At 39.8% G+C, this 10,126-nt stretch overlaps 1 protein-coding gene across 3 annotated transcripts; it reads left to right on the top strand.

Moving 5' to 3' along the window:
• The first annotated feature begins 2,219 nt into the window (after nt 1–2,219).
• Nucleotides 2,220–8,881, top strand: rassf6 (Ras association domain family member 6). Of its 3 annotated transcripts, none has more exons than XM_070850569.1 (11): nt 2,220–2,313; nt 5,215–5,299; nt 5,490–5,568; nt 5,789–5,949; nt 6,417–6,511; nt 6,741–6,937; nt 7,057–7,158; nt 7,430–7,481; nt 7,574–7,692; nt 8,021–8,118; nt 8,467–8,881. In XM_070850569.1, the coding sequence occupies exons 2-11, from the start codon at nt 5,235–5,237 to the stop codon at nt 8,540–8,542; spliced, it is 1,044 nt and encodes a 347-aa protein (XP_070706670.1). In that variant the 5' UTR covers nt 2,220–2,313; nt 5,215–5,234; the 3' UTR covers nt 8,543–8,881. The 3 variants fall into 3 exon arrangements, with proteins under 3 accessions (XP_070706670.1, XP_070706671.1, XP_070706672.1); XM_070850570.1 differs by having other exon boundaries at nt 2,220–2,325; XM_070850571.1 differs by lacking the exon at nt 2,220–2,313 and adding an exon at nt 4,438–4,920.
• The last annotated feature ends 1,245 nt before the right edge of the window (nt 8,882–10,126 follow it).

Genomic DNA, 10,126 nt, shown 5'->3' with positions numbered 1-10,126 from the left:
ACACACATTATATATTGTTACTGTACCAACAAGTGTATGCACACACATACACACACACACATACTCACACACACACACACCTACACCCAGAGTCCAGGAGGCCTTTGTGTCCACCTGTTGCCTGCCAGCCTGTATGTCCTGTTTTATTTTAGGAAAGGAATGGCATTTCAGTTCATTTGCTCCTTATCCATTCTGCTTGGGATGGAGTCAACTATTGTAGTCCCTCAGCAGGCACAGATAGCTGTGCACATTGTTGTTGAAGAAAACCAGTAGTTTTTAAAATAAGGTTTAACTGTTGCCTTAATAAAAGTTAAAGATACGTAGTTGTGACTGTAGTTTGTGCTACAAATTGAGGCTTTAAGTGATGTGATACTTTGTATTTTGTCTTGTCATGTGACTAAGCTATAGGCAATTTAATCTCTTGCCAAGTGTCTTTTGAAGGCCCATTAATATTCCTGTCTTTATTCAGTACATTTGTTTGCACACCACTAGGTGATGCTGTCATGCAAGGTCACGTCATGGTGGAATAAGAGTAAGTTTCTTTTTTCAACAGCATTTTTAGCTGTTTTGATAAAGGCAACACACCCCTGAAGTATTTCAAGCACATCCAATACCAGACCACAAGAAAAAAAAACATTTCACCGTCAAACTACAGTACTATCCTTTGCCTGGGACTGCTGACTCAGCAGTCTAATTCTCACAACAGCTTTTGAACCGAAGCTCTGACTCCCTCTGCTGACAAAGACATTAACTGCTTCTACATTACAATCAACAGTAAACTATGTTGTTTTGCAGTTTTGCAGATACGCTTAAAAAGATGTTTTAAGTATTTGAGAGACCGGAAAGACGAAAAAATTCTTTTCTTTTGCTGTACTTATACACCATGGACCATAGTGTGGGCATGGAGCTTAGAGCTAAATAGCTTCTGCCCAAAGTGTTTGCACATACATTCACATTCAATTATTTGTCTCGTAACAGTTGAACTTGGCACTTATGATACACATGTGACAGTGACAATCTTAGCAGCACCAGGACACATGCTTGTTAATGACAATTGTTTGTGCAAATTGTTTGTAAAAAAAAAAAATGTGTTATGTTCATACTTCAGATCTTTCAAATCCTGTGCTTCAGGTCTGAGCAGTGCACAAACAAAATGTACTCTGTGGTTAGATTACACATTTTATCATTATGACCAAACCATTGCAGTATGTCTCTGCACATATTTGTCCCTGCAGAGAAGAAAGGGTAAAGCAAATTATCTTTATCAAGCTGTAAACATCAGCCCATTCCTGTTCTTTATACCATTACTAATAATAGCTTTACTTATACAGCACTTTTCAACAACAAGTTTCAACGTGCTTCTTAGGTCAGCAAGTCAGAAATATAGCCAGCAGTCAATCATGAGGGGTTATTAATACATTAAACTGCCTGAAGAGAGTCCTGAAGAGGTAGGAGGCAGAACTGGACAAACGTCCACATGGTGATCAAAATCCTTTTCATCAAGTGCAACACCAACATGTCTGCAATGAGGCTTAAGGTTTGAAGAGAAGGGCCCTCAGTGTGAAATCATCTGAACTTATGATAAGAACCTCTCATTTATTGGAGTTAAATAAACAGTTTTTAACATCTGTAAGACGCTCGGCTGCACAATGTGATTTGGATTAAAACAGATTAGAGAACCGGAACAGAAACAGAAACAGATATGATGCTTTTGAAATATTGCCTAACCACACCTGAGGGATCGCTTGCAACACCTATTATGGTTTCAAAGTGTTCACTCTCCAAATGACAATCAGCGTCATAACTGTGGAGTCCAGTTACTATTTGCATTTGATGTCTGTCTTCAGGAAACCTTTTTGTTCTCTTTATTCTACAGTATGAACCTGTAGCTGCAACACACACACACACACACACACACAACTGTAATCCATATGTTATTCTTATATTCTAGTCAGCATGGAGAGCTTTTGATGAGGCAAGCCTTGAAATTTGGCTTACAGCAAGCTGGAAATCCACTGTTTAGCCTTCTCTCTCTCTCTCTTTCTCTCTTTTTCTCTAGGCACAGACACACACAGACAAAGAAGGCGAGTCATATCTGGTGTCAGTCAGCCCCTCCCTCTCAACACTGTCTCAACGTGTCCTGTAATAATTAACCAGCTGCTGCAGCTTGCTACACAAGTTCACCTCCAACCACATGTACTCTGGACCTATGAACACACACACAAACACACACACACACACACATATAAGGTACAAGACCTCAAACATGGAGTGAACCAGATTCATTTGTTTGGAGACTGACAGACTGGCCAGGTAGGAGTGAATGTATGTTTTATCATCTTTGTTTTATGCTTCAGTTTGTTAAAGTGTGCTTTACTGTTTAGAGGTAAAAGAACAAAACAGTGCTCCTTTTAACTAACAACAAAATGAATGAACACAGAATTTCCTAAAAGTCACTTAGTGTAGTGCTGAATAGTTGGATATGTGAGCAAGTATAATAGTGTATTGTGTGTTATGTTATTCTTTTTTACACTCTTCTTTTCATGAATTAAGTATTAATGTCACAATTCAAAAATCATAACTTCAAAGATGAGTGCATCAACTGTGTGTCTTTCATTTGCATTCAAACTTTTCATTAACAATTATGAATGAATTTATGGATTTGCTCAAATGTATTAAAAGACACAATAGCCATAGAAATACATGATGAGAATAATGTAAAATCAGTCTAACACACTTTATACTTTATATTCAAATTAAACGGAACCCAACAGGGGGCACCATTCTAACATCACATAGTTCACTGTCAGTCAAATCTGTGATGAGGGTGAGAAAGAGCATGTGTCACATACTATAATACAGCGCAAAGGGAGAAAGGAGTGGAGCTAGAAATAAAGGCAGAGAGACTCTATGGAATGACACACAGGAAGGCAGTAAAGGGAGAAACTGGGTGTGTCGTGGTGTACCTTGGCTTTTTTCCCGCTGGCTACGTTTTTTTTCCAGCTTACAGTAGTACAATAAAAAAGCTCGTATTATACTGTGTACAAACACTACACCCTCTGCTCCAGGAGTAAATATATAAGAAGATCAAAATCTCTCAGCTTTTAGTCCATCCAAAACGTTGGTTTTCTAGTAAGTCTCGTGGGCTCATGATGTAGACTTTTGGCTTTGCTCATCATTGCCACCATTCGGGCTCCTTTTAACTCACTGATGTTGACTCTTCTCCAGCAGCAGCTGGCACCACTGCAAAATTAATCTTATGGCAATACCTCACTAGAAGAAAAGTGGAACACTCCACTATGGATTACTGAAGAGTGGGACGTGGCCATGATACATGACCTTAACAAGGTGTTGTGTTTTTGCATGACTGGTCTATTTTTTCACTGATTTCAGTAAGCTCCTTTGGCTTCCAGGCTTAGATCAGTTGTTTTCCTTTGAAGACAGGTCTGTCAGGTTTAAAAGACTGCTGCAGCTAACAGACCAGCGCCGGTGTTGGATTTATGGACTCTTAACGCATTGTTGACTTTACAATGTTGAACATTTATCAGTACTTCTCCTTTGCCGTTGGCTTTGCTTTGACTTTTGGCTTGCATGTGATTCACAAATCACACACACACATATAGACACTTATTTGCTCCAGAGGACCTTAAAACCTGCATGTTGAGACTTGAAGAACACACAGTGAAGAGCTCAAGTTAAGTAAAGAGCTCAAAGTTAGAGATTCTTACCTAAAATGACACTCATTACTCTGCCTTTATTATATTCATTATATGATTTGTACAGGGACAAACATAAATCCTTGATAAATCCTTGATTTATGTTTGTTTTTGATTTTATGTTATGTTTGATTTATGAATTGCCTTCATCTCCTTCAGGTAAGCAGGAAGTAAACATGAACAAATACCACAGCAGCTCCTTGTACAGTAGCATAGTGGTTGATGCCTGACTCTGACATACATTTAACTTGCTCTTCTTTCTCTTGCTGCTTTCATTGGTTTGTTTTGCTCAAGTAAATCTTCACTGTGCTCCATCTTTGTCGCCATGACCTGTTCACTGCTGGCATTGTATGTTAAACACTCCTGAGTACTTATTTCAGAAGTGATAGCATACACTCTTAAGATATTTATTTGCCTTTTTCTTGTAGGCGCTTCTGTATTTTATGTTTATTGGTGAGACAAAGCATATATGATACATTCACACAGATCCAGATTGTCTACGGACAGTAAATGTGTTTTGTGGATTTTGAAAGAAATCAGCACAGACATGTTAGTTTTACGTTGATTGATTCCCTTCACTTTCCCATAAACATTGCATGGGAAGTTGTGTACTACACCTTTAAATTTTGCTCTTGCTAGTGTAAACTGGTTCACCCTTTTAAAAAAGAGTGAACTGCCAGTCAGAACAGGGAGTGGTAGAGTCGCTGGGATGACAACTGCTGAATACCTGAGATATTTGTTAACAGGCTGAGACAGAGAAAGAGGTCGAAAGAATGGAAGAAAGGGGCAAACAGAACAGGCTGCTTCTGTCAGACAGCCATTCACAGGGACAGAAGAAAGGGAAAAAGAAAAAAGAGAAGGGATGAATTTTAAAAAAAGAGAAGCAACGTGGATATTCCAACAAACTGTGTTCACAGGCTTCAGTGTCTCCAACCAAAGAATAAACAAATGGCTGGGCCTACACTGTCATCACTGGTTACTGGGTGGAGTACTGTTATTAAATCTCTTGGAGGCAAGCACAAAAAAAAAGAAAGTGAAAGAGTAAAGGCACAGGGACAGAGAGAGAGAGAGAGAGAGAGATAAATATAACACAAAAACTTCAGAGAGGGAGAGAGGAAAGTGATATTTAAAGCACAGAACGAAGAAAGACTTAGACAAAGACAGAGTGGCAATAAGAAGGGTCTGATTTGCCATGTTAGAGAAGGTAAGACTCTAATTCTATTGTTTATTTTTGGAAGCAGAGACACTGTGCTGGTTGTGCAAGTGCAGCGTAGTTCATTTTCTGTGAAATTCTCTGCTCCGTGTGGACTTAATGCTGGTCAGGTGTCTTTGTTTAGGAACATGTACAACTGTAACCCGCTCGCTCAAGTAGCGTTCAACACGTGTGCAGCCTGTGCTGTTTGTCTCCTGCGTCAAGCTCAGGATTTACTCATGTTTACGGTGTGAATACCGCAGCTGCTGCCATGAATGGTTTCGTCATTTGTTGTCCTCTCTGCAGCAGCTGGCAAAATCAGATGAATGAGGATGAATGAAGCAGCTCGTCTCCAAGTGATCCAGGCAGGAGAAGGGAGGACACTGTCCAGGTGGGACACTATGCGTCTGTAGATGTAACATTAAGCTCAGTGATAAGTCATTTACCTACAACTCAACCTTATTTGGACCATGAATGCAAAAAACATCCCAGTTACATAACTTGTGAGGCGCTGCTCTGTGCTGTGTCATGGTCTGCAACACCATGTATTTATTCACTCAGTGCTGTTGTGTTCATTTCAGAGCAGAGTTTATCTCACTGCTGGAAACCTACAACTGCTTCTTAAAGGACCACACTCAACTGCACCTCAGTTATTCTCAGGTACATTATAATTATATTTCCAGGATTTTCTATTTTGTTTCAAACCAGTTCTCTCCCAGTGTTACTGTCTTAAGATGTTTGTCGTAACTTTGCTGCAAGAGACTGACAGACTCCTCTTACATGGCTGTTTTTGCATGTAGCTTGTAAAGTGGTGTGTTAATTGGATGTGTGACTGTAATGACACACCATACAGGTGTCTATGGGTCTGTCTCTGTAACAGGGTAATGATGGTGCAGTGGTGGTGGAAGGCTTCCTCAATATCTCCTGGGGAGTACGGAGACCCATCAGGCTGAAAATACAGGATGATAAACAGATGCTTCCCTTTGCTCCTCTGATCTCACCTGACCCCATCAGTCCAGTCAGCCCGCTCGGATCCAAGAGGTTGTTTGGTTGTTTTTGCACGGTCTCACTAATACGTCAACAACACAGAAAAATGTCAAGGGATTTTGGATCTTTTCTGCATTCACAAGCCGAAGCTTCTCTGGCCATCAGCTGTTAGCCAGATATGAGAAACAGATGGGTGATCAGTTAAAACTGGACAAAGAACGGTTCTCAAATAAATATGGGCCTAAAATTCTACAATCTGTAGGACTGGTAATTTGTTTTCCCATCTTGACAAGGCAATACATAAACATTTGACTTTTAATGTTAAGAAAGGCACTTCTATAGAGATATTTGGTCGTAAATGAGCAATGGAATTGCTTCAGTTCATAATTTGCTGTGCATTTGTCCTTTGACAACAGATCAAATCAAACATTAAAGTATGTAAAACTGAAAAATTGATGATAATAATAATAGTTTAGTACGTTTTAGGTTTAAATCTCTGGGACGATATCCTCTCTCTGCAGGGGTATGACCCGATGGGGAGAATACGCTGACCTTCACCAGATAGACGAGATGGCTGAGACACCTCAGGACACAGTTGTCCAAAACCCTCCAGCAGGTTGTTTTGGTTTTTTTTGTGCTACAACGTTATCTTAAAAGTTGTTTTTTCACATTATTTAGCGTCATATTGAACGCGTTCAAATAGAAAGCTATTTTTATTTTTTATTTTTTATTGAATTAGATCTCCATTTAGTTGCACAAACACAAAGCAAGAAAACGGTGTATATTTTTTGTTTTTTTTTTCACTCTGGATGTTGAATGTCTGTGTGTTCCTGCCCACCCCAAAGGCCCTGTTTATGAGAGCACCACCCTGCGTCCTGTGAAGCACAAGAACGCAGAGCTGGAGGCCGAGTCCAACCTGTTTCGCTGTATGAGTGACGCATCCTTGGTCAAGAGGAGGAGGGGTAGGGGAAAGTCAGCAGCTCAAAGAGAGAAAGAAAGACAACACCGCTTCTCAATCAATGGTCACTTTTATAACTATAAGGTAGGTTTCTGCTTAACCTCCTGTTTAACCCTCCTGTCCATTTCCTTGCCACTCATATGTCTCATTTTCCCCCACTTCCATCTGTACCGTAGCTCACCAATCTCTTGTAAACTTCACAGACCTCTATCTTCACCCCATCCTTCGGTACGCCAACTAAAGTTCGTATCTCCAGCAGAATGACCACAGACCAAGTTATTGAACAGTTACTGAACAAGTTCAAGGTGAGTTTTTGTACACATTATTTGAACTGCAGTCCATATACCTATATACCTATCTGAAGGCTTAAGAGTTCCTATATGGGTTGAGATGCAAAAAATATACAGTGGGCCACAGTAGACCATTATAGGTAATCAAAAAACAAACCCACCAAAATATAGACTGAAGTAATGTGATTTATTTAGTAGAAATAGTAGATGCCCAACCTTTATCAGTGAACCAGAACAAGAATTTACTAGAGGTGTTGGATATTTTCCTTGTATGCTCATCCTACAGATAGAGAATGACCCCCAGGAGTTTGCTCTCTACTGTGTTCACCAGAGCGGAGGTATGTGTCATCTGTTACACCAGAGTTACACAGTCAGTGAATTAATCAGACAGCAGAATGCTTCACTGGCGACGCCGATGTGTGTTGTCCAGAACAGAGGAAGCTCAGTAACAGAGACCTGCCCCTATGGGAGCGCATACTGCAGGGACCCTCCGATGACATCATGAGAATCTTTTTGATGGATATGGACGAAGAGGAAGTCAGCAATGATGTGAGTGTTTAAGCCCCGCCTCCTAAAGATCCGGACCAAAACACTTGGTGATGTATCAAACATATCTAAACCCACAAAAGACAAAAGCTTAGGTGTTTAAGAGGGACTTCATAACGCTGTAAGTATAATTTTAGAATTGTAGTTGCTATAAAAAATGGAGTACTTATTCTAAATATAATTTGAATATTTAAGTTTTTTATATATTTTTTTTTTTATAGTCAGTGAAGTGAGTGAGAGTTAAAACATTTTCTCAGTTATTGCAACAGCAAAAAGTAAAAATCCTCTCCTCTCCTCTCCTCTCCTCTCCTCTCCTCTCCTCTCCTCTCAGGTTGCCCAGTATCTGAACTTGGAGCTTCCTATCCTGGAGCAGTTTTTGCTGAAACTCAGAGAGGAGGAGAGCAGACAAATACAGAGGGTCATTAGCAAGTGAGTATATCATTTTATACACTTAAATACTTCCTGAGAGGATGCCGGTAGTTTAACCAGCTTTAATAGTCATCTTATCTCCTTTGCATTACTTCATTCTCCTGTGCACCAAACAGATGTGCAGAGATCATATATTACATATGAAAAATAAACTATTGGAACACTTCAGCAGGCGATGGTTGATGATGCTTACCCATGGTGTCTCTGTGTGGTGTGTGTGTGTGTGTGTGTGTGTGTGTGTGTGTGTGTGTGTGTGTGTGTGTGTGTGTGTGTGTGTGTGTGTGTGTGTGTGTGTGTGTGTGTGTGTGTGTGTGTGTGTGTGTGTGTGTGTGTGTGTGTGTGTGTCAGGTACCACCACCAGCACAGACTCTTATCCCATATGCTGAACTGTAAGACGTCGCCTCACATTGAGACCAGCGTCTAACGACAGCATCACGTTTAAACCACCACGAAAGAGTAGCAGTGGAGAACTCCACATTTTTTATAACATCTTCATTTCTTTTCTTTTTTTTAATAAAGACATAAAAGGACTTTGGATGTGAAACACAAAAGATGAGAAATAGCACATGCTCATGTCATTACAGATAAAAAACAAAGAGGTAACAAAATACACGGGACTGCAAACAGATTCACTTTTTTATTGTTTTTTTTTTTTGTTTCATTTTTTGAGTCTGTTGAATAAGTACCAGATTAAATTGCAAGACACTGCTGTACATAACTGTAAATCTGTGTTGTGTGTTAATTAATAAATGCAAATTGTGGGACCAGCATGACCTCTCATGTTTTGAGCTTTCTGTTTGTGGACTATACCACTGGATTTCACAGGTCAGTCATACTTCGTGAATTGACCTGTGCATAAACAAATGTATGAATGAATATAATTAGAATTGAAAAATGATTTGGTTGACTACCAACTTGGGTAGTTATGCCTTTAGGTTCTTTCCCTTTGTGCCCAGTGTGTTCCCACCTTTCTGCAGCCCAAATTTGTTCCAAAGATCCAAATACAGTATGTCAGGTTGACTGTAGGGAAAAGCACGAGTTTTCCAATCTAAAGCAAATAAAAGGAGAAATTTGTATGTATGAAGGTGCACAAGGTATACATATACATAGACAGACACATATACATACAGTGTGTGTGTGTGTGTGTGTGTGTGTGTGTAAAACAGGGCTGTTTACAAGTGGAAAACACTTAAATTGTAATATAGTGCAGAGTGAGCAGTGCTGCCTCTGCTGCGTAGTGGCAAAGACTTTTGAGTGCTTGCCAGCCCACCAGACAGCCTCATATTAACCAGCACTGAGTGTAATTTTCCTCTGACATGATGAATGACCAATAGGGAATAAATGGCAGCTGGTTGTTTTATTGAAGGGTAGAGTTTCCATGTGATGACCGCCAAGGAGCCCAAACTAGTGTGCTTTTTAGAAATGGAAAGAGTGTGGCATGGCATGGCTTCACTGATGTGGAGACGATTGGCAGATGTTAGATGGGTCGGCCATTTCTCCAAACAATATTCAGTCCCTGTGATATTGCATTGATTTTGACTTTTACTGAAACACTAAGAAGATTAGATTTCTCCATGTCGGCTAGGCTGTAAAATGAAAACTATATGAAAAATAATTTTCACATTTATTTACAATTAATGTATTAAAATGATTTTTTATAAATAAAAAAAAAAAACCCTGAGAAGCTCATTCTCATTTTGTTTTCTAAAACATTTGTTTAAGGGCCAACGTATTGCCTTTGCAGTAAGCCTATTTACAGTTCCTCCCTTTTCAGCTGTATAAAAGCAACACTGCAACCTTTGTTGTTATCACTGCTGGACAGAAACAATCTTCCCAAGCTTCTCCATTCAAATGATCTTCAATGCAAGGAGGATGAACCTGGGTCTTCTCTCTGCTGTCCTGGCCCTGCTGCTCGGCCTTTCAGCTCAAGACAATTCCCGGGTAAGACATTTGCCACAACGACACATTAAAAGAAAGGGAATAAGTGAAACAGCTGATGACATCTTGA

This window comes from Pempheris klunzingeri, chromosome 19 (genome assembly GCF_042242105.1).
Source record: "Pempheris klunzingeri isolate RE-2024b chromosome 19, fPemKlu1.hap1, whole genome shotgun sequence".
Classification (NCBI taxonomy): domain Eukaryota; kingdom Metazoa; phylum Chordata; class Actinopteri; order Acropomatiformes; family Pempheridae; genus Pempheris; species Pempheris klunzingeri.
Note: the sequence above shows the minus strand (reverse complement) of the source record. Positions and strands in the feature narration are given on the sequence as shown.

Excerpts from the sequence above, each read along its gene's own strand:
- rassf6 (XM_070850569.1), top strand. The coding sequence starts at position 5,235 with ATGAGGATGAATGAAGCAGCTCGTCTCCAAGTGATCCAGGCAGGAGAA. Across the intron at positions 5,300-5,489 it reads GAAGGGAGGACACTGTCCAG|AGCAGAGTTTATCTCACTGC; the intron begins GTGGGACACTAT and ends TGTTCATTTCAG. Across the intron at positions 8,119-8,466 it reads ATACAGAGGGTCATTAGCAA|GTACCACCACCAGCACAGAC; the intron begins GTGAGTATATCA and ends TGTGTGTGTCAG.